The sequence below is a fragment of the Gavia stellata genome, chromosome Z (assembly GCF_030936135.1).
Source record: "Gavia stellata isolate bGavSte3 chromosome Z, bGavSte3.hap2, whole genome shotgun sequence".
NCBI lineage: Eukaryota > Metazoa > Chordata > Aves > Gaviiformes > Gaviidae > Gavia > Gavia stellata.
In genome coordinates this window covers 43,679,697-43,701,921 of record NC_082637.1, presented here as the reverse complement: position 1 = coordinate 43,701,921, position 22,225 = coordinate 43,679,697, and the positions used below count along the sequence as shown (strand labels likewise).

Here is a 22,225-nt window from a genome sequence, read left to right as displayed (position 1 = left end):
GTATACCAGGTAAGGGACGCTCATTGCACAGTACTGTACAATCCATACAGATCTGCCTGCTGACCTACCCAATTTGCATTATATGACCTCTTCTATGGATATAGGATGGTTTCTGAAGTGCTTGAAGAAAACTGCACTAAATCCCCTTTTTTACTGCTCTTTATTGGGAACTTGTCTGCACAGCTCAGCAAGACAGCAGCACAGACTGCACCTTGGATGTCATTAATGCCTCCCAGACCTAATATGGGCATTAAGAGTAGTATGGGTAATGACACCACAGTGCTTAGTGGCTTGAGATCACCCAGGACAGCATGGCTGGCCCAGTCCCTCTTGGCCAAGAACCAACACGTTTTCACTGCAAGTTGAATTGAGAGCTCTGAAAATAACTCAAGAGAGTAGGACAAAAAACCCCAGACCCACAGCCTTCCTGCCAAGGAGAACTCTTCTGAAGAGACCAAGCTCTTCCATGGAAAACGATGGGAACATGAAATCTGGAAAGAACATGGCCCTGCAGCCACAAAAGTGTCATTCACTGATACAGCAGAAATTTGGTGAAATTTAGTCACATTGTAATGGCACAAAGAAAACACTTTGGTATGAAAACCAGACTGTTAAATAAATCTAAGCTAACACCCAAAATTCCAGTGTAGCCCCGCATGCCCGTGCCACACAGACATGGACAATGTTGTGCGTGCTGTTAGACTCGGGTAGGACTAGAAGTTCAGCAACAGAAGGAGGACTGTGGACCAGGATTGCATTGGTACAGGAAAGGACTATGAGCTCCTCCAACACGGTAAGCAACATTGTACAGCGGAAGTGAGACACTGCTGCAAAACCAGAAATGACAAGAATTCAAGTGAAACACTAGGCAGGCTTTTGCTCTCAGAATATGAAAGAGCAAAAGGAAAAAAAGTATATGATTGCATAATTAAGCACTGTTTGCTAACAGGCATGCTCGGGAAGGTAAAGACAAAGTGACAGCACATCTCTAACTGCCATTTCCAGACCTTTGATATCTATTACTATATTCAAATTCCCACAACATTCACAGCTTGGTTTTGCTTTTCCATTGTCCATGGGTGTCACTGGTGAGCATCATCAGCTTCCTGGGTGGCCTGTACACAGCTGCTTGGTTACAGGGAAAGTTATAAAAACATGGGCAATTCCTTAACCCACTGGGCATCAGGTTAGTGCTACAAAGAGGTAAAAAAAGGTCGTCTCCTCTAGTCATCAAAATGCCAAAGATACGGAAGAGTAAGACAACTGACCGGTATACTCCCCACACAGAAATAGTCCACTATGGAAGAAAGTTTACATTCATTTCCGCCTAGACCATGAATTTAGATCATAAAATCTGACACAATTTAAAAACTTGCAAGGGAAGCCTGAAACTGAGCCAACTGAGCAACCACATAATTTTTCTGATGTTGCTGTAATGCTTTCACTTCCCACTCCTCCATCCTCTTTTTAATTTGTTATCCTTAGTCATGTTATTTATGAACTCATAGCATATGGTTAACTTTAGACAATCCCATCACAGTTGACTATAGTATGCATAAAGTCAAGCATACATTTTCAGCATCAATGCATAATATGTGAAAACTTGCAAAAGCTTTATTATGCTGTAAGTTCTCCATAACTATTTCAAAATAAAACCAGCAACAGTTAGCTACCAAGAAATACGCCCTACAGAATTGCAAATTAGATCGCAATGTTTTTAAGAAAGACCCAACACACAAAAATTTAAGAGCAAGGGTAAACCCAGCAATCAGAAAGAAGACAAAAAAGAAAATTGTATTCTTTTTGGTAATAAGTTTAGAAAGATGGCCATTTAAATCAGCTCAGTAGTAAAAACTAAAGTAAAACTTTCAAGACATATCAACACATGTCAAACAAAGATAACATGTGGTTGCTAGTAATCTCTTGAGGTTTTCTTAATTTTCTGTATATTCTTCTAGGCAGTCTACAGTAAAGAGTAAAATAACTCCAAAGCCATGTCTAAACAAATGGGTAAAAAGGCTTTGCAAAAGGTGATTATCTGAGTACCACTAATTTTTACAACCGCAATTCTAAATACTGTTGCTTAGCTTAATTCTTTTCCCAACACATCTTAAGAGATCAAGTTTAAAGGAAAATGTGATAATAAACCCACTAACAAATTACCTTCTAATGCTCTCTTGTTACAGTCAGCACATTCAAAGCCTATTTTCCTGGAAAACGTTCAAGTTTTTACTGGATACTTTCCAAGCAGCTCTGTGTCACAGTAATCTACCACTTTTCCTCTTACAGACCCTGAAAGCTCACAGCCATTATCCAAACAACCTGAACATACTCCTCTAACCTGAAGACATTTATAACGTTAACAAATTAGTATCTCAAAAAGATATTCTACATCCATACACGTGTGCACTACCCATACCCGCAATACTGCTGGGAGGGGATCTCAAAAAATGTGGAAAAAATAGCTTCACTGTTTGTTTGAAATTTGTTATATGAAGTGATTGATTGCTCAAAGTGAATCATTAGTAAGATAACATACAGATAAAACAGTAACCAAGATGAAGAGGAAATAAACACATAAAAACAATGGCTCGAGAGTACACAATATCAATGTCAATGGTTTAAAGACCAGCAAGAAAAGGAAGTCCTTTGGCACACACAGTTATGAGTGTGCTTAGAATGACATGAATTTTTATCTATCATGCCTGTTCGCACCCCTGATGCGTTGTGCACTGTTTGTACTTCCTTTGTACAGTTCTCTCTCTGCTGGCATATCATTACAAAAAAGGTTTTTCTGATGTTAAGATACAACACAGTGAAACAGCCTAGAAAGAGAGTCATGCAGCAGTTCCTCCAGTGGAATGGTCCTGGAGCTATATGCATATATATCATATGATTGGTTTGCCATAAAAGAGACTGTGGTACAGTTGTAGGCTAGAGCAACCTACTATCCTTACTCTTCCAAGGGAAAGTGATCCTTTTGCAAATGAACACGCCCAGTGTGAAAGAAAGGTATCAGAGACTGGTGGGAACTCTAAACACTCATATGCAGCTGATCTACTGGAAAACACAGATGTTGTTTCCATTCACAAAGGGGAATGAATGCACACAGTAGACAAATTCTAGGAAACAGAATGAAAAACAATGAAAAAGGAGAGAGAATAAGGACGAGACAAATAATAATAAAAAAATCCTTTTAAAAAAAAAAGCAAATGCCAAGCTTCTTACTCTCTGAGAACCAGTAATTTCTGCCTTTGAGGATGCTGATCCTACAGGAGGAAAGCAAGTTCCACTGAGAAAACGATGGGGGGAAGGAAAAAAAAAAAAATCAAGAGCTGTCATTAATCAGAAGGGGAGCATTTAGAACTCTTACATAAATAACAAAGAAACTATCAGAATCATATCTCTACAAATTGCCTCAAAGATCTTCTAAGTGATCTAGGAACAAAAAGCCAACTCCCGAATCATATTGTGGGATGAAAGGCAATATATGCAGAGCACATTTCCGTTCTTAATCATATATATAGGAACATCTGTCAGGATACAAGTTTCACCATTTGTCCTCCCTTCCCCCCTTACAACTATTTTTTGCTCAGTGAAACAGTGTAGACAGAGGACAAAAGTAACAAAAAAATTAATACAACCCACTACCAAATAAAAGATTTGTGGTAGAAAAGGCCAGCATTTTTAATAAAGGAAAAACCTACTCCCCCGCAAAAGGCCAAGTGCACTTTCCCCCAAAATTTTGGGGTTCAGTAGTTCCTTCTTCTGCTTGCAGGACTTCTCTCCATCTCAATTTCACAGTGAGGGTGGACGGAGGAAGAATTAAGCTCTTTAGAATCACTTCCTATTATCATTTAATAAAGGTGAGAAATTCTTGCATAAACCTTAAGCTCTCTTCTCCTTCCTTCTCCCCCACCAACTGCTAGCTAAGGAAAAGAAAATCCACATCTCTTGCATGAGAAGGCAGAAAGCACCAAATGCAAGTAAGCTCAAGGTCTTACCATTACAGACTGACACTAGCGTGAAATTTGCCACATATACCAAACCTCCACTTGAAAACCTTTTCACAAAGACCAATGCAGAGGAAAGAGTAACGGTGGCCGCAACTGGGTGTCTTCTGTTACAGATGAAAAGATGGCAAAAATCAGCTCTGGATATGTAGGTGCACAGTGGTTGAAGTACCTTATTTATTCAAGTGCTCCATTCATGTCCTATGCACAGACACTGGGCGGAGATTTTCTCTCCTCTGGACTGACAGTAGGAAAATGGTGTCCCCATTGTGACCTTGTGAATCTTCGTCCTTTTCTTTAGAACTAGAAAACGACAGCAATGCGTATGGTGTTTCCAGCAGAGTCCTAAATAACCTTCTAGGGTCCTCACATGAAAAAGTTACTGAAATCCTGAGTTACATAAACATGACTGAAAAGTGAAAAAAGTACCGTCTGAGATGTGTAATGACTTAAACAATAAAAGCTAGAAGAAAAGTTAAGTAAGGCCACTGGTCACAGAGAGACCTGAGTTGCTAAATCTATAAGCAATTCTATCACCAGAGCTTTTAACGTGGCAACTATAATTCACTTCTAAGCTTCCTCACAAGGTATAGTCTAACAGCCATGTAGTCTTAGCATAAAAGAGATGCATCTCGTGCATCTCACACATGCATTTGTTTAATACATCTTTTAAAGTCAATCCTTAGCAAGTTGAATTTCTGAATAGCAATTACTGAGAAGCACAGGCTCCAACAACTCTGTAAGTGCTAACGCTGTGTTTCATCATGCTTACAACACACAAACGTACGCTGGTTGGATTTCAGTAAACTGTCTTTGCTTGGGATAAAAACCTAGATTGCATTCTTTCAATCCATTCTGCATCTTTAAAGACTGCCATTTTCGGTGTGGCTCTGGTCCTGTGCAGAGCACTGTAATGCCCGCTCTTCTCGGTGGTAAGCAGCCTCCTCCCACAGGTCAACATTAGGTGTTAGGACACGTGGATACCATTCTCTCTCTCCAAGTAGATTTCATTGAGAGATGTAGTGTTCTGTCTCCTTAATGTAGTGCCCATTAGTCAAATAACTGAAACCTAAAGTGATTTCTTTTGCTTTAATGCAGTTTCCCAGTTACAGCAGCTTTGACAAAGGAAGGTCTTGTCAAGGATCAAATCACCTGGATTTATGTCGCAACTCTGAGACTGTGGAAGAATCAGTTGTCTTTGCCTTAGCCTCTTCCAAAGGTAGAACGGGGAAAGCAGTACTCCCTTGTTTCAAAACATTACTGGAGCAAGTTCATCAATGCTTGTGATACATTCATATACTAAGAAAGCATCTGTGAAAAGTTCACCGAACAATAAGCAAGGAACTGCCTCGCTAACAGAAGTCAAGCATTCTGAAGTATCAGACAATTTAAAAATTTAAGACCTCTTCAATTCCTTCTTCATGGATTAACTTAACATCTGGAAATACTTTCCTTATGCAGTACTTCAGCGTCCATTCCAGTTAAGCACTAAACCCCTTGCTTTAGCCTGCATTTAAGACTTAAGACACCAAAAGAACTACCCACGTACCTGAAGAAAAGAAAACGCTTAACTGATTCACTGTATGGAGTCCTGGTTCTCATGCATAGCTGTAGGCAACAGCCTACAAAGTGTGGTTGGGGAGAAGTCTAGATGACAAACACACAACCCTGTTTAGGGGTGATATCAGAACTCTGTGGTATGAAACCATGACACAATAATGACTGTCTTTAGGCTATACTGTCCAGGAAGGGTACATATTTAAATACGCTACATCTCCACTGAGTACATAAACATTGTTGACTTTGCAATGAAGCATTTTTGGGAAAACCCTGCCTCCACAATACCTCAAAATCAAACAGAACATTTATACACTTTTTCTTCTTTTCCAAAGCACTGGTATAAGGCCATCACTGAAGGTAATACATAGCTCATAATGGACCAAGAGTCTGATGGAGTATGGCAAATCTCTATTTGGTTGGAGACAGCTTCCATACACTGGAGTACAGACCACCTTGGCAACAGCGTTTTGTCCTTTCTACTGTGTGTGAAGTGAGAGCATATAAAAATAAGTCGTAAATAAAATACTGCATGTGTTCATGCTGTAGAACACGAAGAAAATTCTCCACAGGACTCCTCCTATCTGCACCGATTAATCCTAATTAAAAAAAGATATGGTGGTCACATAGCTTTGGTGCCAGGGTTTGGAAAACCTTGAGAAACATGGAGGCAGAAGTCAGCTCTCCTGCCTGATCAGACACAGTATGTGAGCCGTAACACTCATGTCATATGCACTTACTTAAGCATAATGAGCAGGGCCTCTGGCATCAGCATATTGGCAGTGAGATGTAATAAGTGGTCTGCACTTCACACTGCAATGTTACTGACTGCTCCTATAGTGACAGACCAATACAAATTCAGTAGCTACCACAGCTGCTGAAAATAGGAGGAAAAGAGGACAACAGTGGCAGCCCTTTCCAAGTGTAGCAACAGCATTTAAAGTCCATCCTCATACCAATTTTTCTGTACATATGGAACCTGGAATTATTTACATTCTAATTAATTCCCTCAAAAAATCCCTAAAAAGATCGTATGCCTCATTTTCAGCTTCTTTAAATCAGGATAATGATGCATATGGAAGAGATTTCTTTGAATTAGGCTTCACCTGAAGGGCTCTCTCTGAAGCTGGCAGCTGGGAACAAGGGGAGAAGAGAAAAATCCCTACAAAACATCTCTTTCCCCAAAAAAACCATGGCATCTTTAACCTAGCCAGACTTCAGATATGTAATTCAAAACAAAAAGTGCTCATCCAAAAGGCTTCTTTATCTACAATTCCTCCTACAATTCAATTTCAGGCGCTAGGCAGTGTCAAAAAATTTGCAGGACCACATCATCACACATCCTCAATATACAAACAGCAAACGAGTAATTAAATAGGGAAGAATGAATGTCAGCGTTTCTTTAGGGTACACAAACAAACACAACGCAAAGCACGCACCCATGAAGTCAACCTCCTCTGCCACCTTCCCACTGTAACAACCTGTGTACAACACGCAGCAGGTGGCCAACTTACTCAATAGCATTTAAGCTTCGACCACCGCTTAATACACCTTTGAACAAGCAATACAGAAGGGCTGGAGAGACAAGTGACTGTTGCCCCCATGCTACAACATACTTTCTTGTCCTACCACCCTTCCCCATACTCCCTGAAGCTCCCGTTTCTGAACGCACGCACGTAGCAGGAACAACTTTGCCATACAAACTGGAATTAAAACATTCCCCCTCAGCTGCATTGGTTCAACCAAAAACCCCTCACTCTTCCTCACTGTGCACGCACACACGAGAGGCAGAAACAAACCACAAGGAGCGCGAGGAGTGGAAGATGCCTCCGGACGTTAAGCACCAACACAAAAAGGCTCCTCAGCATTTGGCAGCAGGAGCCCTGGACCGCTGGCACCACGGCAGCGACAGCATGCACTGATGCCCAGGTTTTATTACAACTTGCTTGCACTTATCTGCACCGCACCGCTTTCAAAGGTTTCCGCGCCTGCAATGGCAATACTGTTATTTTTTTAAACAGGTGTTGTTCTCCACTGCTGTAAAACGGACTATTCGCTTGAAAGCAACCAAAAATTACACACCTTTCGAGATGGGTCAAACAAACGCCTCAGCCTCAAACACAGGGCAGAAATTGTGACAAGGAGTGTATTAAAGAAGGAACTTTACAGCTTGATGATTACATATGACAATACAGGAGTCCCTTCTTCCAGTAACTGCCATTTGCTTATTTTTAAAGAAGATAATAAAAATGACATAATAAAACAAAATGCTTAAAAATTAAACCAAAACCATTTTTTTCACTCAGATGTACAGAATGGTAAAGGAAAAATCATTTAAATCATTTCCTTAGTAATACAAGTAATATTTAAATAGATTTAATAGTGCTGCTCCAAACCAATGAATTATGAGTTTAAAACCTATTAAAATGTAATGTTTTTTTCCTGAGCTGAGGGGAGAGAGATTTAAATCCACTGAATTTTAATATTTCAGCTTGAGCTGCAGGAGGTAGAGAAAGTCCAAATGAACTATTCCATCAGCACCATTCAAGCATGAACATTTTAATCAGTTTTACTTCCTTGGAGTTCTCCAACACAGTTTACGCTGTCATTCTGAAAGCACTTAACACAGAGGGTGTGAAAAACCACCAAGGCTTGTTATTGCCTTCACAATTGATGGCAAATAATTTTGCAGACTTCCTATCATTAAAATGTCACTGCTAAAAATTGAGGTTCAGCATTTCTTGTGCTAAACTGCATTTTCTTTGAACACCATCACATACCTGTTCTTAAGTTTTCAGCACATTTATCTCTCTCCGTGTGATAAACAAGCACACAAGCCGTAGCCTCCATTTCTGCCTTACTACCCAACTGCAGTTAAAAACTGACTATTCTAAACAGAGGATTAAAAAAAAAAAAAAATACCCTGATAAAATTCTTATAAAGTTACAAGTTAATTCCCTGGTTCCCTTATTAAAACGTAACCACATTCACACAGCATGTTCCGATTATATACTATAATGGATTAAAAAAAAAACCCCACCAAAAAAAAACCCAACAAAAACATTTTAAGGTAGTTAGACAACTCAATTTAATAATACAGGAAATGAAAACATCATTCCTAATTAGATCATATTACTGATTTAAGGCTCCAATTTGTGCGTTGTTCCAACAGTGTGATCTTGCAGATTCTAATTTAAAAACACAGCAGCTATGACACACGACAAGATCAACTGGATACATCACACTGCTCATCCCGATACACCCAACCTGGAAAGGAGCTCTGGATGTGCACTACAAATCGCTCCGAGCAACAATGCTGCACCATACTGTCCATGGCAAACACCAGATGCAGAGTCTGGATGCCTGCAGATTTACAGTCCTCCTCCAGCATGCTTATGACACCTAGTTTTGGCTTAGTTTTTCTCTCTGCATCTCTCCAGAAGAAGATAGATGATATTTAACTTGTTTCAGCCCGTCAACAGTTTTAAACTGAACATGACCTGTGAAAGAAGTCATTATAACTGTGTTTCATTCCATTAAACACGACTAGTTTATTGTCAGGAGAACAAGCAGTCTCTCCGGGTTCCAGGCTCACTTCAGTATTTTGCATTTAAACTGCATGGACCAGTGACTTGGTTCATTTACCAATGAAGATAGAATAATATTGCAAAGCTAAAAGGTGCTTCATCAGATTCCATTAAATCAGAGCACATTCATACAAAAATAAATACATATGAAACACAGAGAGAGACATGATTTGTGCACATTCAATTCTTTTCTTGTGCCATCCTCCATTCCGGTAAATTCATTTTAAACTCAAACCCAGGGTTCCTCCATTCGAACCAAAAGGGTTTAGCATCAGTGAGGTGAACTGAATAGGACCCCCCCAAAGCACAGAGAAACTTAAGCTACAGTGCTATTTCAAAAACTCAAATACCGCTTCTGTCTTCATCTGATACACAGCTCAATGGGTAAATAAAAGATGTATTTTTAAAAACTGTAAAGAGCCAATGAACTTCAGAAGCTTTTAAAATATCACAGGGTTAAAAGGACACAAACTCTGTCAGACTTACCAAATGGCAAAATAACATAAGACAATATAATTAGTGATCTAGAAAAGCCATGACTTCAAATTATGTTCTTTATTTTTATTCGTATTCACTTTACAGAGTATAACAAGCCTTTAGTCCCATGCTAGATTTTCAGACTCTAAATCTAAGTGCAGACATAACATTATTGTAGGTATTCATGCAAGTAGAACTTAAGCTTTTTTGATATCTTGCTATCCTATTTATTCAATTTTTTTAATTAATCTCTTACAGATTGGATTAGATTCTCTTTAAACCTGATGAACACAAAATTTTCAGTCCGTATTCCTCCTGTTTCTCTAAAACTAAAGAGAGGGCCACACAGCACTTCCTAAGTCAACATAAAACACGAGAGTGAAGAAAAGCAGTAAAGCAAGGTAAAAACGAGTCTTGTGAGGGAGGTGAGAGCTGTCCCATTTTAATGCACAAAACTTAAAGTCCGATATTATGAAAATTTGAGGCAATAGAATTTCAACTGACTTGAAGAGATAAATTCAGACAGCAACAAACAAACCAGAAAATTTAGTTCTGTCTGGTGGGGGAAGACCAACAAAAGTTACTGCCAGGCTCCCAGACAAGTCTCTAGTCTGTTTATATTTATTTTGTGTGGTTTAGTGGTTCATGAAAGCAGGATAAACTTAAATAACGAGTGCAATAGCCAGTATCTGTAACATCACGTTCTACATGAATCAACGTATTCTTTACCAGAAAGCAAATTGCTTGTTGCAGTCTCCCTAATACATACAAAGGTGAATGGCAAAAATGTACACAAACAGACTGTTATTATTCATACACGTGTGTGTGCACATAACACACACACAAAATGGTACATGCACGTATACACACTCGCTACGAATGCACATGCAGCACACATATAAAAACTTCTTTAATAAAGAAGCCAACCTTTAGCTACTTACTTTATGCAAAGAATGTTAATATAAGGCAATATTTTTGGTTAGGTAATGAAAACTAATTGGGAAATTATTCATCTCCCACTCTCCCCGCTGGAGCGTAAAAGACATACAACAAATGTTATTCATGATTCTACACGACTCGCTCCGATTCACCTCCTTCTTTCTAACGGGCACTTCAGAGGAAATAAAGGTTACTCTTTTCCATTTATATTTTCTAATTGACTACCAGTGTTTTCTTGTGGTCAGAGGGATACAATATAGAGTTAGAAACAGCCTATTAAAAACAAGCTACAATCAGACTGCTGCTCTACACTACCGTCAGCAATGATCAGAGAGTCCTGATTTTCTTGTTAAAAGGCAGAGGCATAATTGAAGCAATATCTTCACTTCAGATTGATTATTCGGCGACCCTTATCCACATCTTCACTCAGCAATTTGAATTTTAATGAAAGTAAATGGAATAATTAGCATTTCAAAGTGTGTTTGATACACTGAATAAAAAAAAGGAAAATACTTTTATGTATAATCTATACACAAAAGAAAAAGCATTTGGGAGGGTGCAGAAGATGGGAAGTACAGTTGTAGTGTCTTCATTAGAATAACTTAAACAACTGCTTGCACCAGCTGCATAATTATACATGTGAATAATGTGCTATTAAGCTATGACTTCTCACCTTTTATTTTACGTAGTGTGAACAGCCACGGCTTTCGTTGTTATGCCCTTCCTCTCCAGTTGTAAAATGTAAACACTGTGACTGCCCACACCCATAAAACCGTGCAGGACTGCTATACCGGGCTAATACTGCTGGCAGTAAAGGTTTTACAAGAGGGACTCCACACACCCGTATTTTTAGATGACTGGGAGCAGGGCACCTATGAGCGCACTGGTGACAAGTCATTTTGCCGTCAATTTTGGTTGTGGTTTGTTTGGGTTTTTTTAAAAGAATAGTAACAGCACAGTGTGTCCTATGAAGGCTACCTGTTATGGTGGCTGCAGAAGCGGACTGGCATGCGGTATGCAAAGGAAGCAATGTTACTTAAAAAGGACAAGAATAAAATAGATACCGACGCAGGTTCGGGGAATGGATACAACACAGACATTAATTACCCCATTAGTCTTCTCGGCACAAGCAAAAGTTTTCAGGTAGTAACCTGCTTTTATGAAGATCAAGCTACTGAACACCACCACTGCCCACAACTTTTGCCCTCCTGATGGAAATGAGTTCATAAAAGAGCGAAAGAAAAAGAAAAGCTATTTACAAACTCTATTAGAGCTAAAACAGAAAGACCACATACCCCAATGATTGCGTTCAGTTCTGCCATGGTCACTTGCTTGGCACGCTCCACAGCCTGCACCACTTGTTGCTGGTGCTATAAATGAAGATCAGAAACAGAATAAAATTATTTGTTTTCTAAATTATTAAGCACAGATTCTTCCTTTTATCTTTTTTCTTCGCTTTTCAAACACATGCAGGGCTTGAAATAACTGTTCTCTAACAGACAGTCACATTCTGTGTTGATCTGCAGGAGTATCAGGTAAGTGGAGGATTTTATTTATGTCATTACTTGCCAGGACTTACATCCTTACTCCTCAAAAGAGCTATTTTACAACCTGGGTAAACGGGGAACTGTCCTTTTGTTCATCAGCTTTTGAATTTACATACCAACTTAAAATGGAAGCCACTTTCCTTACAGTCACAGAAACTTTTTGATTTTAAAAAAAAAAAGGTACTGAAAAAGAAAGGTACGTATTTTCAAGAAGCACATGGCACCCACATCACGGGTACATTTCAAAGCAGCTCAACCGTAAGAAAGAAATTTAAAATGCCATTCACAATTCTGTCAAACATGTGAAAGAGAACTAATTATTTCAATCCCCAACATGTATATTTTAATAGCTTTAAGAAGTCCATCAAAAACACATGGTCTAATTAACAACACAGTTTACAAGCTTCAGTGGTTATATTATCTTAGTTTGAGTGATACTGTATTCCTGCAGTAAATTCAAAATTGCTGCACGCTGAAACCTGATTGATACTTATTTGAAAACATCAACTACAAATAAAATAAGGTCCTCATCTTGCAACCAGATCCATGCGTGTTCAGAGCTCCACCGGTGGCAAATTCATCTGCACAGGCAGCGTTGCAGGATCAGGATTACACGTGACAAATTGGTGCAAGAGAGGGTCAAGACAGAACTGCAAGTAGGTTGTGCGATCTGCACTGGGAGTGAGTCATCTTTGATTTACAGCCACAGGATGGACATGGAGAGGAGTGAGTTCTTGCCTATTTTGAAAGATGCTGAAACCATAATGATGAAACATTAGCTCTGCATCAAAACCAACGTCTAGATGTTCTTTGGTGCAAAGTTTAAGGAAGGGGCTGAGAGGGTCTCTTTAAAGTCTCCAGTTTGCCCCCCATGGCTGTGTATACAGGCAGAGCAGGGCCAAGGTACGGACCATGCAGCAACACGTCCTGTGCATCCTTACCAGCGCAGAAAGCTGCATAAAATAAGGTGAGGAACCAAATCCTCAAAACTTCCTCCAACACAAGAGAAGGTGAAGGGCATCAGAAAGACTCCCCAGGCAGCAAGCACCCTGAGCCCTGCTGGAAGAGGGGGCTGTAAGGAAGGGCTTCGCTACCTCGGGGGCTTCGCAGTCTCAGATTTGCCAGTTCTCAGTGCAACGCACAAACAAAAATGGTATTTTCACTTATAAACTCTCTCCCATAAAAGCCCTCAGGGTGAGGAAAAGCAAGTCTAAAAATCCACCTGTAACTGTAAGAATGCTGACCTCAACTACAAAAAAAAAGGATAAATGCAAATAATGAAGGAGGTAATTTAAAAACACTCCTAGAAGGAAGAAAATGGTTTTAAGGTTTGTTTGTTTTTAAGCAAAGAAGAATTAAATGAAAGAAATGCCAGAAAAGCAAATAACACACTGCTGCGACCAGAATCACAGCAGTCCCGTGTAGAGTTTTGTAAAGCTACAGTGCTAACATAAAACAAATCTGTCACTCATAAGTAGACAATGTAAAGAACAAAAAGCAGGCCGAATGTGAGTAAATGGGTTCTTGGCATTCAGAAAAAAAATAAAAAATGCAGTGGAGTATCATCATCACAGATAACCAGTAAAATGGAAATTACGATACTCAAGCCTCAAGTTCCTGACAATGTGTTATCATCTCCAGGTCATCACATGTTAAGGACAGGTACAGCTTTCATCAGTTATGTAGCTGAAAGCCCGGTGACCTGTGGCTCTATATGACAATGCGGTGATCATAAAAATTATACCACCATTTTCTGGTGGAGGTCAGCCACACCAAAAATGGGTCATAGCATTTTTGATCAAGTCATCCAAAAAACAGCACCCAAAAATAGGTTTTAAAAATATTTTAATTTTTTTTCTTTTTTAAATAATTTACTGAGAGATTTACAGTCATCTTTGCTTTCCTACCATTTCCTAGGCAATGCTTTTTGCACTGAGGTGAAGAAAGGGACCTAGCTCTTGATTTGTATATATGAGTGTTCAATTCCAACACCCATTTACTTAAATACTGTTCCCAGGCCCACAGGCAGAAGAAAAAACTTCTGAGAGACCTACAGAAAGCTGGCCTGAAAACATCAACGTAATTGTAGAAATTACTCCAATTTTCATCCAGGTTTTGGAAAAATAAGTCAACTCCACAAGAGTTTGAATAGTTTCCTTTCCTTTACAGCAAATGTAAGAAGAATGGCTCTGAGGAGTATTTGGGAAAAACGTTATTTCATTCCCAGGTGAGCAGAAGAGGAGGTGGAGGGGTAGAGTACCAAAATCTCACTTTAAGATTTCTGCTGGAAAGCACTGTAAGACAGAAATTCCCTAAGCAGCCACACAAGGCATCTTTCATTTGGGATCAAGCCTTCATAGAGAGGAGAAAACCCATGGGCCTTGTAACGCTGAACCTAAATTAGGTACGGTAGAGACAATTAAAACTCTCCTATTGCTAGCTGCTTTAACATCGATTTAATCTTCAGTGGCATAGTATGCAAAAGACCCAAAATAGATGGTCTGTAATTAGCCTCTCCATCACCTCCACCTTGTTGCAGCAACCAAGTAGACTCAGCTCCCTGAAACCCCACGGGGGGCCTGCGCCCCAAGTGACTCCGGGGCTACTTTGAGTCACAGGCGCAAACCACGCACTCCAGTGGATAAAGACACAGGGAAGCAGTCGCCCCGCAGCACGGCAGAGCGCGACGCAGGGTTTGACGAGCCCATCGGCTGCGCCCAGCGTTCCTTAACCCAGGGTGGGCAGAGGGCTCCACATCACCGACCCCGGCTCCCGTAACGTGAGGAGATCTCTGCACGCAGAGAAGGAGCCCTACCAGGATCCGGGGACTCCCTGCAACCCAAAACGAAGGTGAGAGGCAGGGAGCCCAGGGGCCCGTGGAGCGGGACAGCAGCGGGCTGGCCCAGCCCGCGTGGGTACCCGGGGATGGATGGCTCCAGTGCTTGCCGTGTGCTTGAACGCCTTTTCCAGCCAGCACACCGGTAGCAAGCAGCATTATGCTAAAACCAAACAGTACACATTAGCCTGCCCATCAAGTGATCACACAGCGATTTACAGCCAAGTAAGAACAGCAACAACAAAAAAAGGGCTACTTTTTCCCCCAACCGAGTATAGACACAGGGTTGCAGCTTTCACACATATTTAATGCCAGCCTTCCTCTGTGCACACAAGCAAATGACAGACCCATTTTCTTCAGTTATGGGAAAACAGTATTTTGCATTGCATTTAACAGGCCAGAGCAGTGAACTCAATGCCCTGCCCCGCCTGTCACGCAGACTAGTATCGTTTCTCCTTTTTAACTTCTTCCCTGTCTCTTCTCTCCACCCCTTTTTGCCTTCTGTAATGAGCAGTGTGTCTGCACTTGCCTTGTGTTGGAAAATCACCTCCTTTCAGTCTCACAGTGGGTAGCAACAACAGAGGCCACAAGAAGGATGTAGGCTTTTCCACCATCGCATTGTCTCACCACACTGTCCTGTCACCTAGCCCTGGCTCCTGCACATGCATTGCAGCATGGTGGAAAATACCCGGGCTTTTTACACCATGGAAGAGCTCCCTGCAGCTCCCAATGACAGGGGAGCCGTGCTGACTGCAACCGAGTGGCCGAAATTCCCCCTTGGCGCGCATGCACAGACGCTGGTGTTAAAAATGTCTAATTCCAGCCTGCCTCCGGCACCGCCAACAACATCCGAAGCAAAACATGCTGAACAATTCACTTTGCAGAAGCAAGCAGGCTCTGCTATGTTTTATTCATATTACTTTGTTGTTGTATTATCTGTTTGGAGGGAGTACAGACCAGGTCTTGCTTAAGAACTGCAGCAGTGCCATTCTCAAAAGTCCAATCTAGAGACAGCATAACGAGATAAGGCCATGCCAAAACCACTAGTGAGGACCGGAAAGCAAACACACATTTATTGTGGAGTACAGCACACACTTACAAAACTAAAAGGCACTAGCAGGGTCACTGCATGCAGGCACCGTACCTCAGACAAGATACAACAACCGCTTCATAAAAACATAAGAACATTATTAGCAATATATGCATCAATTGCTAATAAGATACCTTCCTTGGTAGAAGGATTAGCGATATCTGTCTGACAGCTTCTTTGTACTTACTGTTTCAGCTCTAGTCTGAGGCAAATCTAAGATGGAGGAAAATAATTTTGTCTTCCTAGCCTCTCACATCTCAGACCAACAGCTACTTCCTTTTCAACAGCACGTAAGGACTCCTGCTCTGCTTCTATATAATGGATCTCACACCCTTCATCCAAATTTACTGAACTTGAGAAGCACCTCTAGGGAATGTATGTACAGTGAAGAGCAAGCACATTATGGCCCATATCTATCTCATAAAAGGAAAACCATCAACTAATATTAAAGTGTTTGAAAGGAAAAGACTGCATGCAGCATTTCCTTTTTGTATGTTTGTTTGCATGTATGCATGCCAGTGCTTGGCACTTTATTGTACTTATATTTGACCACCTTATTGTGCATGGGGAACTGAAGATCCCCATTAAAGAGCAATCCTTCCAACTTATTATTAGCTAGTTCACTGGCAGGTGGAACAGAAAGTGCACCTTCTGAAAAAGTTCATTAGAGCCTCCTCCGTCCTACGTAATGCTTCCATGGAAGTTGACAAGGGACAACACCGTAAACATTTGTCTGGCTTCTCAAGCAGCTTTTGCAGGTTGTGCTGAGCTCCAGGTTGCCACAACTACATCATCAGCTGTAAATCAGCCAGCTTGCATGTGTCTCATGAATATAAACACAGTCAATATTTACTCAAAAGAAGGTAACCGCGATACGAGAGTATCTCCAGCCACACTGAACAAATACGACTATCCAGCACATGAGGTCGTTCAGCACTTGATAGTCCACAGGGTCCCACAACGATAGCCTCAGGTTGCAGCCAGTCACACACACCACCTTGACCGGACAGGAACCAGCCCCAACTTGAAAGCCTCAGAGTCGTGCAAGCATCACACTGTGCTGCAGCTGGTAAATTCCACTGAGAAGAAGCATAAATTAGCAGAGGCATGATCTACGGCTTTAGACCCAAAATGAATTACATCTTACTGGCTAGGTCATTTGATGATGTGAACATCACACTATCTATACCAGCTGCAGCAGATCAAAACTAAGTTAAATGAGTGTTAACAACCTCCAAGTATTTACCTACAACCTTGCAGGCACCCCCTTCACCTTATGCAATAGCAACTACTTCGAGCACACTGGTTATCTCACAACATCACAGGGAGGTGGAAAATGACTGTTGCAACAAAGCAATCCTGCAACCGCAGGAGAAACTGAACACACATCACCCCTGAGGTCCATCTCATGCCTCGACCACAAAGTCACTCCCTCCTATCAAAATGGGAAGCTTATATTTCTTGGTGCTGTTTTTCAGTCTGTGTAAGTCAGCATCAACGTAAAAACAAGGTACCACTTGACCGTGTATTTAGGCAGGTTAGGAACTTTATTTTCAATATAAGCTTAGATGATGTACAGCACAGTAAAACTGACTAAAGCCTAGAGAAATTCCTGGATACTTTACTGGATTGCCCCCTGAAACAAAGCATGCACTAGTACACAGTAGGGTGATGTATTATAATTACATCCTTTTCACAAGATCTGTAGCGATTTTGGCCACGATTTCTTACTTCTAAGTGAGTTATCACAAGCCATTGATTCCTTACAAAGTTAACAAGCAATAAGACAAGTTAACCTGGTGCTATTATGAGGCAATAATGTTGCCATCAGTGCATGTAACCACTGTGTTTTTTTTTTTTTTCATTTTTCCCTCAGGCACCATACAAAGGAGCCTGATCAGATTTTTCAGCCACTATTCCACAATTAGACTGTATGCAAAATGCATAAACAGCAAAAGCATGCTGCAATTCAATTCTCTATTAATCTAGATGATGAAATAAAGAGGCTTCCATTAAGACACTCACTTTTTAAAGACACAAATTAGACAGAAACCAAGACTAGCAGAATACTCAAATCTGGAGATCAGATCTCTTTTGCCTCATCAGCATATGCCAATATAAACTGATTTAAGTAAGCGCTTCTACTAACAGAGGTCAAACAATTACCAAGATTTTCCTAACCCCAATATGAAAACGATCATGATCAGTAGCACTGTCAAGGCATGTGACAAGTTTTTTTGTGCTTCCCCTTTCAGTCCCTCTCTGTTGTCTAGTCCCCCTCCCCTCTTGCTAAGTGAACTAGAAAGCCCACTTGCCTCCATGAAAGATGAATGTATACACTGGCTTTTTGGAAGTGCTCCCTTTTGTCTTCATCAATGCACCTAAAAACACTGAAGTTGTGAACTTTTTTTGACCTCTCCATCTCCTCGGTAGCCAAAGAGCTTTGACACCATGCAACATGCACAGAAGAGGAGCTGTAAGACTTGGTAAACGAGACGTGCAAACAGGTGAAGGAAACTTTACGGTCCATGGATTTAAAAAGCAGAGGCTCACTAGCACGGAAGCCGTACGAGAGCCTGTTTTCAGATCTAAAACTGCTTAACATAAAGCTGTGACCTAAAGCCTAACAAAGTAAATAACAGTCATTAAGCACACTGACGCTGGTGCACTTAAGCCCTCACTGGGTGATACTGCACCCATGACAGAAGTGGGATAGCATCATTTTCTAAATTTGCAATCTGGATCATCTCAGTTGTCTACCTACAGAGTTCTGACAACTGGCATATTAATGACAAGCTACTGCAATGGCTAAGTCCAGAATTACTTTAAAATTGCTCTCCATGCCTAGTTTGATGGCCAGGAGGTTGTTCAACAGTGATCAGGGCCCTTGGCTCATAGTTCTCAAGTAACTGCATGTGCGCACCACATGGGAGAATCTCTTTGACGGAAGAGAATAAGGAAGTACAATGTGCAGCCATCACAGTGGCTCCTCCCTCTAAGGCAGGGACTTAAAATGTACCAATACCAGCTTTCAGGAGAATGACTCCAGGGCGATTTAGCTCCAGGGACAGGAGACTTACACAGGGGACAGGGACATATGCAGCAGGGAAAAAGGAGAGAGCCCATGCCCACAAGAGTGGGATGCCACTAACATCAAAGCTCAAAACCTACAGCCTTTTTTTTTTTCTCTTCTCAATTCCGTGTGGGCATATAGAGGGGGTGGAGGCTAGGATTTCCAAAATCAAAGGCCAAAATCTATCAGTCACTGTGACTCAAACACGCCCGTCTTCAACTGTATTCTAAGCCCATGTAATCCCTTTGCTTGTCTGCCTGGCAAGAAACACCTACTCCAAGAAAGCACATGGGCTGGGTTTGTGGAAGCAGAGCAAGCAAAGCAGTGTGACCTACTTATGTACAGTAATAAAGTTTTGTTTGGCATTTCAGCTGAAAATAGCAGTACCAGTACCAGCAGTAGTATACTGGTACAAAGTTTCTAAACACAGTATCACATACTCTAGAGAAGATGTCTCTGTCATGGAAATGCTGATCCCACATCTTTGCCAAGATGACAGTTTTGCCTGCCAAGTACTCACCCCTGCCTTTGTTTCAAAATCATCTCATTTTAGCACTCACTTTAGCATGAGTATGAATCAGCTTTACACCTCATTTTTATATGCTATGCTATTCCTGCAGAGCAAATAAACCCCCGTAACTAGATGTATAGAAATTCTGTTGCAGTCAAAGTACAAAATCAACAGCTACTCGTTTTGGATCCATTCAGGACTTAAATTCTGGTCCCCCAACGACATAACTAGATCATTAGACATCATTTAGTTTCCACAAATCCATCTTTATAAGCAGAGAGTACAGTGGCACTCATGAACATTGTCAGGTTCCAGTTTTGACAGCATTATTCTCATTTCAAACACAGATGCACACGTGCGTGCACATGCGCAGTGCATCAGGTGAATGCTAATATTGAGCACACAGCCTCTCGTTTGCAGCAGGATGAGCAGCTCTCTTGAAAAGCAATGGCACTTTATGCAACAACGGAAAAGGTGGGAGAAAGAGTCGCAGCATGTTCTCAGGCACGATGTTTGACGGATGCAATGCACAGAAACACACCCTCCAGCTTTGACTTCTCAGCTACCGATTCTACTGAAATGAAACCATGCATTAAATAGATGCATGCCAGCCTGCGCCAGCAGACCCCAGTCTCCAGCCCCTTTCCTCCAGCAGGGTGGGCAGGGGAAGCTGTTACGCACCCGGGGTCTCCTTTCATGAACCACACTTTCACTTTACTTCACACACGCCTGTGGCACCAAGGCTCCCTCGCTAGCTCCCACAACTCCCCCAAATCCCAGTGCCCCTCAAAGTGTCTACAGTGCACTCAAGATAATACCAGCAAATCATAATTTGGGGAAAATTAGTGCTTACAGAAATTAGCTCACAGTGAGTTCCAATCTTCTGGCTACATTCCCCAAATACAGAGAAAACATAAATGGATTTAAGGTAGTAAGTAATCTAGCATGTAGAGAGAAAAAAGGCAGAAAAAAAGCTGCATTTGTGTGTTTACTGCATTGAACATCACTAGTTGGTAGACCAAAACAGAAGTTTTTGCCAAACTTTAATACCTGCTGCCAAGAATGTAGCACAAATCATGCCCTTCTAGCATTTTTGTAAGCTATCCTCTGATTTCAGACCGACAAAGTCCTAACTGTGAAAAAAACTGCATTGTACATGAGAGCAAAATATTTAAACAACTAAAATTTTCCTTAGCACATTACAACACGTTCCATTTCATAAATATATTTAAATGATATTATAAGGGACTTGGAGAAGATAATGAAGTTACAGTGATAACAGCACAGTGGAAAGTCATGTACAAGCACCAAGAGATTCATAAAGAAACAGTCTCAACACAAAGTCCCACTTTTGTAATAGATACGATGAGGCAATCATTTAGATCAGCGCCAGCACAAACGACTACCTACCTCCTGGGACAGGAAGGGAATGACTTGTGCACATATAGCGTTCAGCCTCTTGACAATTTCTGCCTGCAAGTGACAAGAAGAAAGAAGTTCAATTACATAAATTCTCAGATGCGATGGTCACCCATGAACACAGAAGATACATTTGTTTGGTTTTTTTCATCTCTAGTCATCCTCCGGCCAGGACAGATTATCAAAATAACGAAAGTGTTTCGACACCAATTCAACAATACCTAGGAAGCTAATAATTTCAGGCTCAGAACTTCTCCTTAAAGAACATGGTTTAGAATTGACACAAAGAAAAGTTAATTCTGATTACGCAATCAAAGGCAATTAAAGAAAAAAATCTTCAGGAGATGTAACAAAAAAGATCAAAAAATACTGTGTATCGAACTAAACTCTCTCCTAAGAGGCAAAAAGAAGGATCATTTCAAACTACAACAACGCCACTGTAAGCGAAGGAAACAAATAAACCAACTACTTCTCTACTAATACTGCATATCATGAGAACATTAGCAACACAATATACAACTTCACTGATAATCATTCTACCACATATTTTAGAAAGGGATACTGCAGTCTTGTATCATATTTATGCTGTTATCAAGCCCGAGGTTAATAGTAGTTACTTTCATGTGATCAGAAATGAGTAATATACAATGTTTTATTTCCATACTGCAGATCAATTCTTATTCTGTGTATTTAATCTGCAAATCTCAATAGAGACAGAGGAGACTGGGAAAGATAACACAAGAATTACAGCTCCAGAAACAGAATATTTAAAGCTACATAGACTTTCTAAGAATAAATCATAACCTTCTTACAATAAATTGTAACCAGGGTCAGTTTCTCATTATATGGTAGGACAGAATGCTCTTTCTCTTGCAAAGTCACTAACTGTGTGACGAAGACATACAAACTTGTGCAATTGTGGCTTCCTTCTTTTAACAGCAACCCTTCCAGCCTTTTTGCTATGCTGTCTTTTAAATTGCAAACGCTTGGGAAAGAACCTACAGAAGAGAAAGGCGCAGAACTAGCAGTAAAAAAGTCAAAACCACATCTAAAGTAAATCTGGGTTCAAGGAATATTACAGTTACGCAGCTACGTAACCAAAAGACGAGGTACGCTAGAGGCAAGGGTAGGTGTGAAACTAACTCTGCCACCTTGTGCATACCATGACACACTCGA

At 40.7% G+C, this 22,225-nt stretch overlaps 1 protein-coding gene across 13 annotated transcripts in view; it reads right to left on the bottom strand.

Annotated features, from left to right (window-relative positions):
* Nucleotides 1–22,225, bottom strand: part of LOC104261011 (transducin-like enhancer protein 4) — a 97,277-nt gene that overhangs the window by 45,227 nt on the left and 29,825 nt on the right. For 6 of the 13 annotated variants that reach the window (XM_059833520.1, XM_059833516.1, XM_059833524.1 and 3 more), the window contains exons 5-6: nucleotides 21,041–21,103; nucleotides 11,869–11,943 (exon numbers count right to left, since the gene is read on the bottom strand). In XM_059833520.1, the coding sequence (XP_059689503.1) occupies nucleotides 11,869–11,943; nucleotides 21,041–21,103 (138 nt within the window). Of the gene's footprint in view, nucleotides 1–729; nucleotides 740–2,287; nucleotides 2,293–11,853; nucleotides 11,944–21,040; nucleotides 21,104–22,225 lie in introns of all 13 variants that reach the window. The other 7 variants (XM_059833521.1, XM_059833522.1, XM_059833526.1 and 4 more) reach the window with 3 other exon arrangements.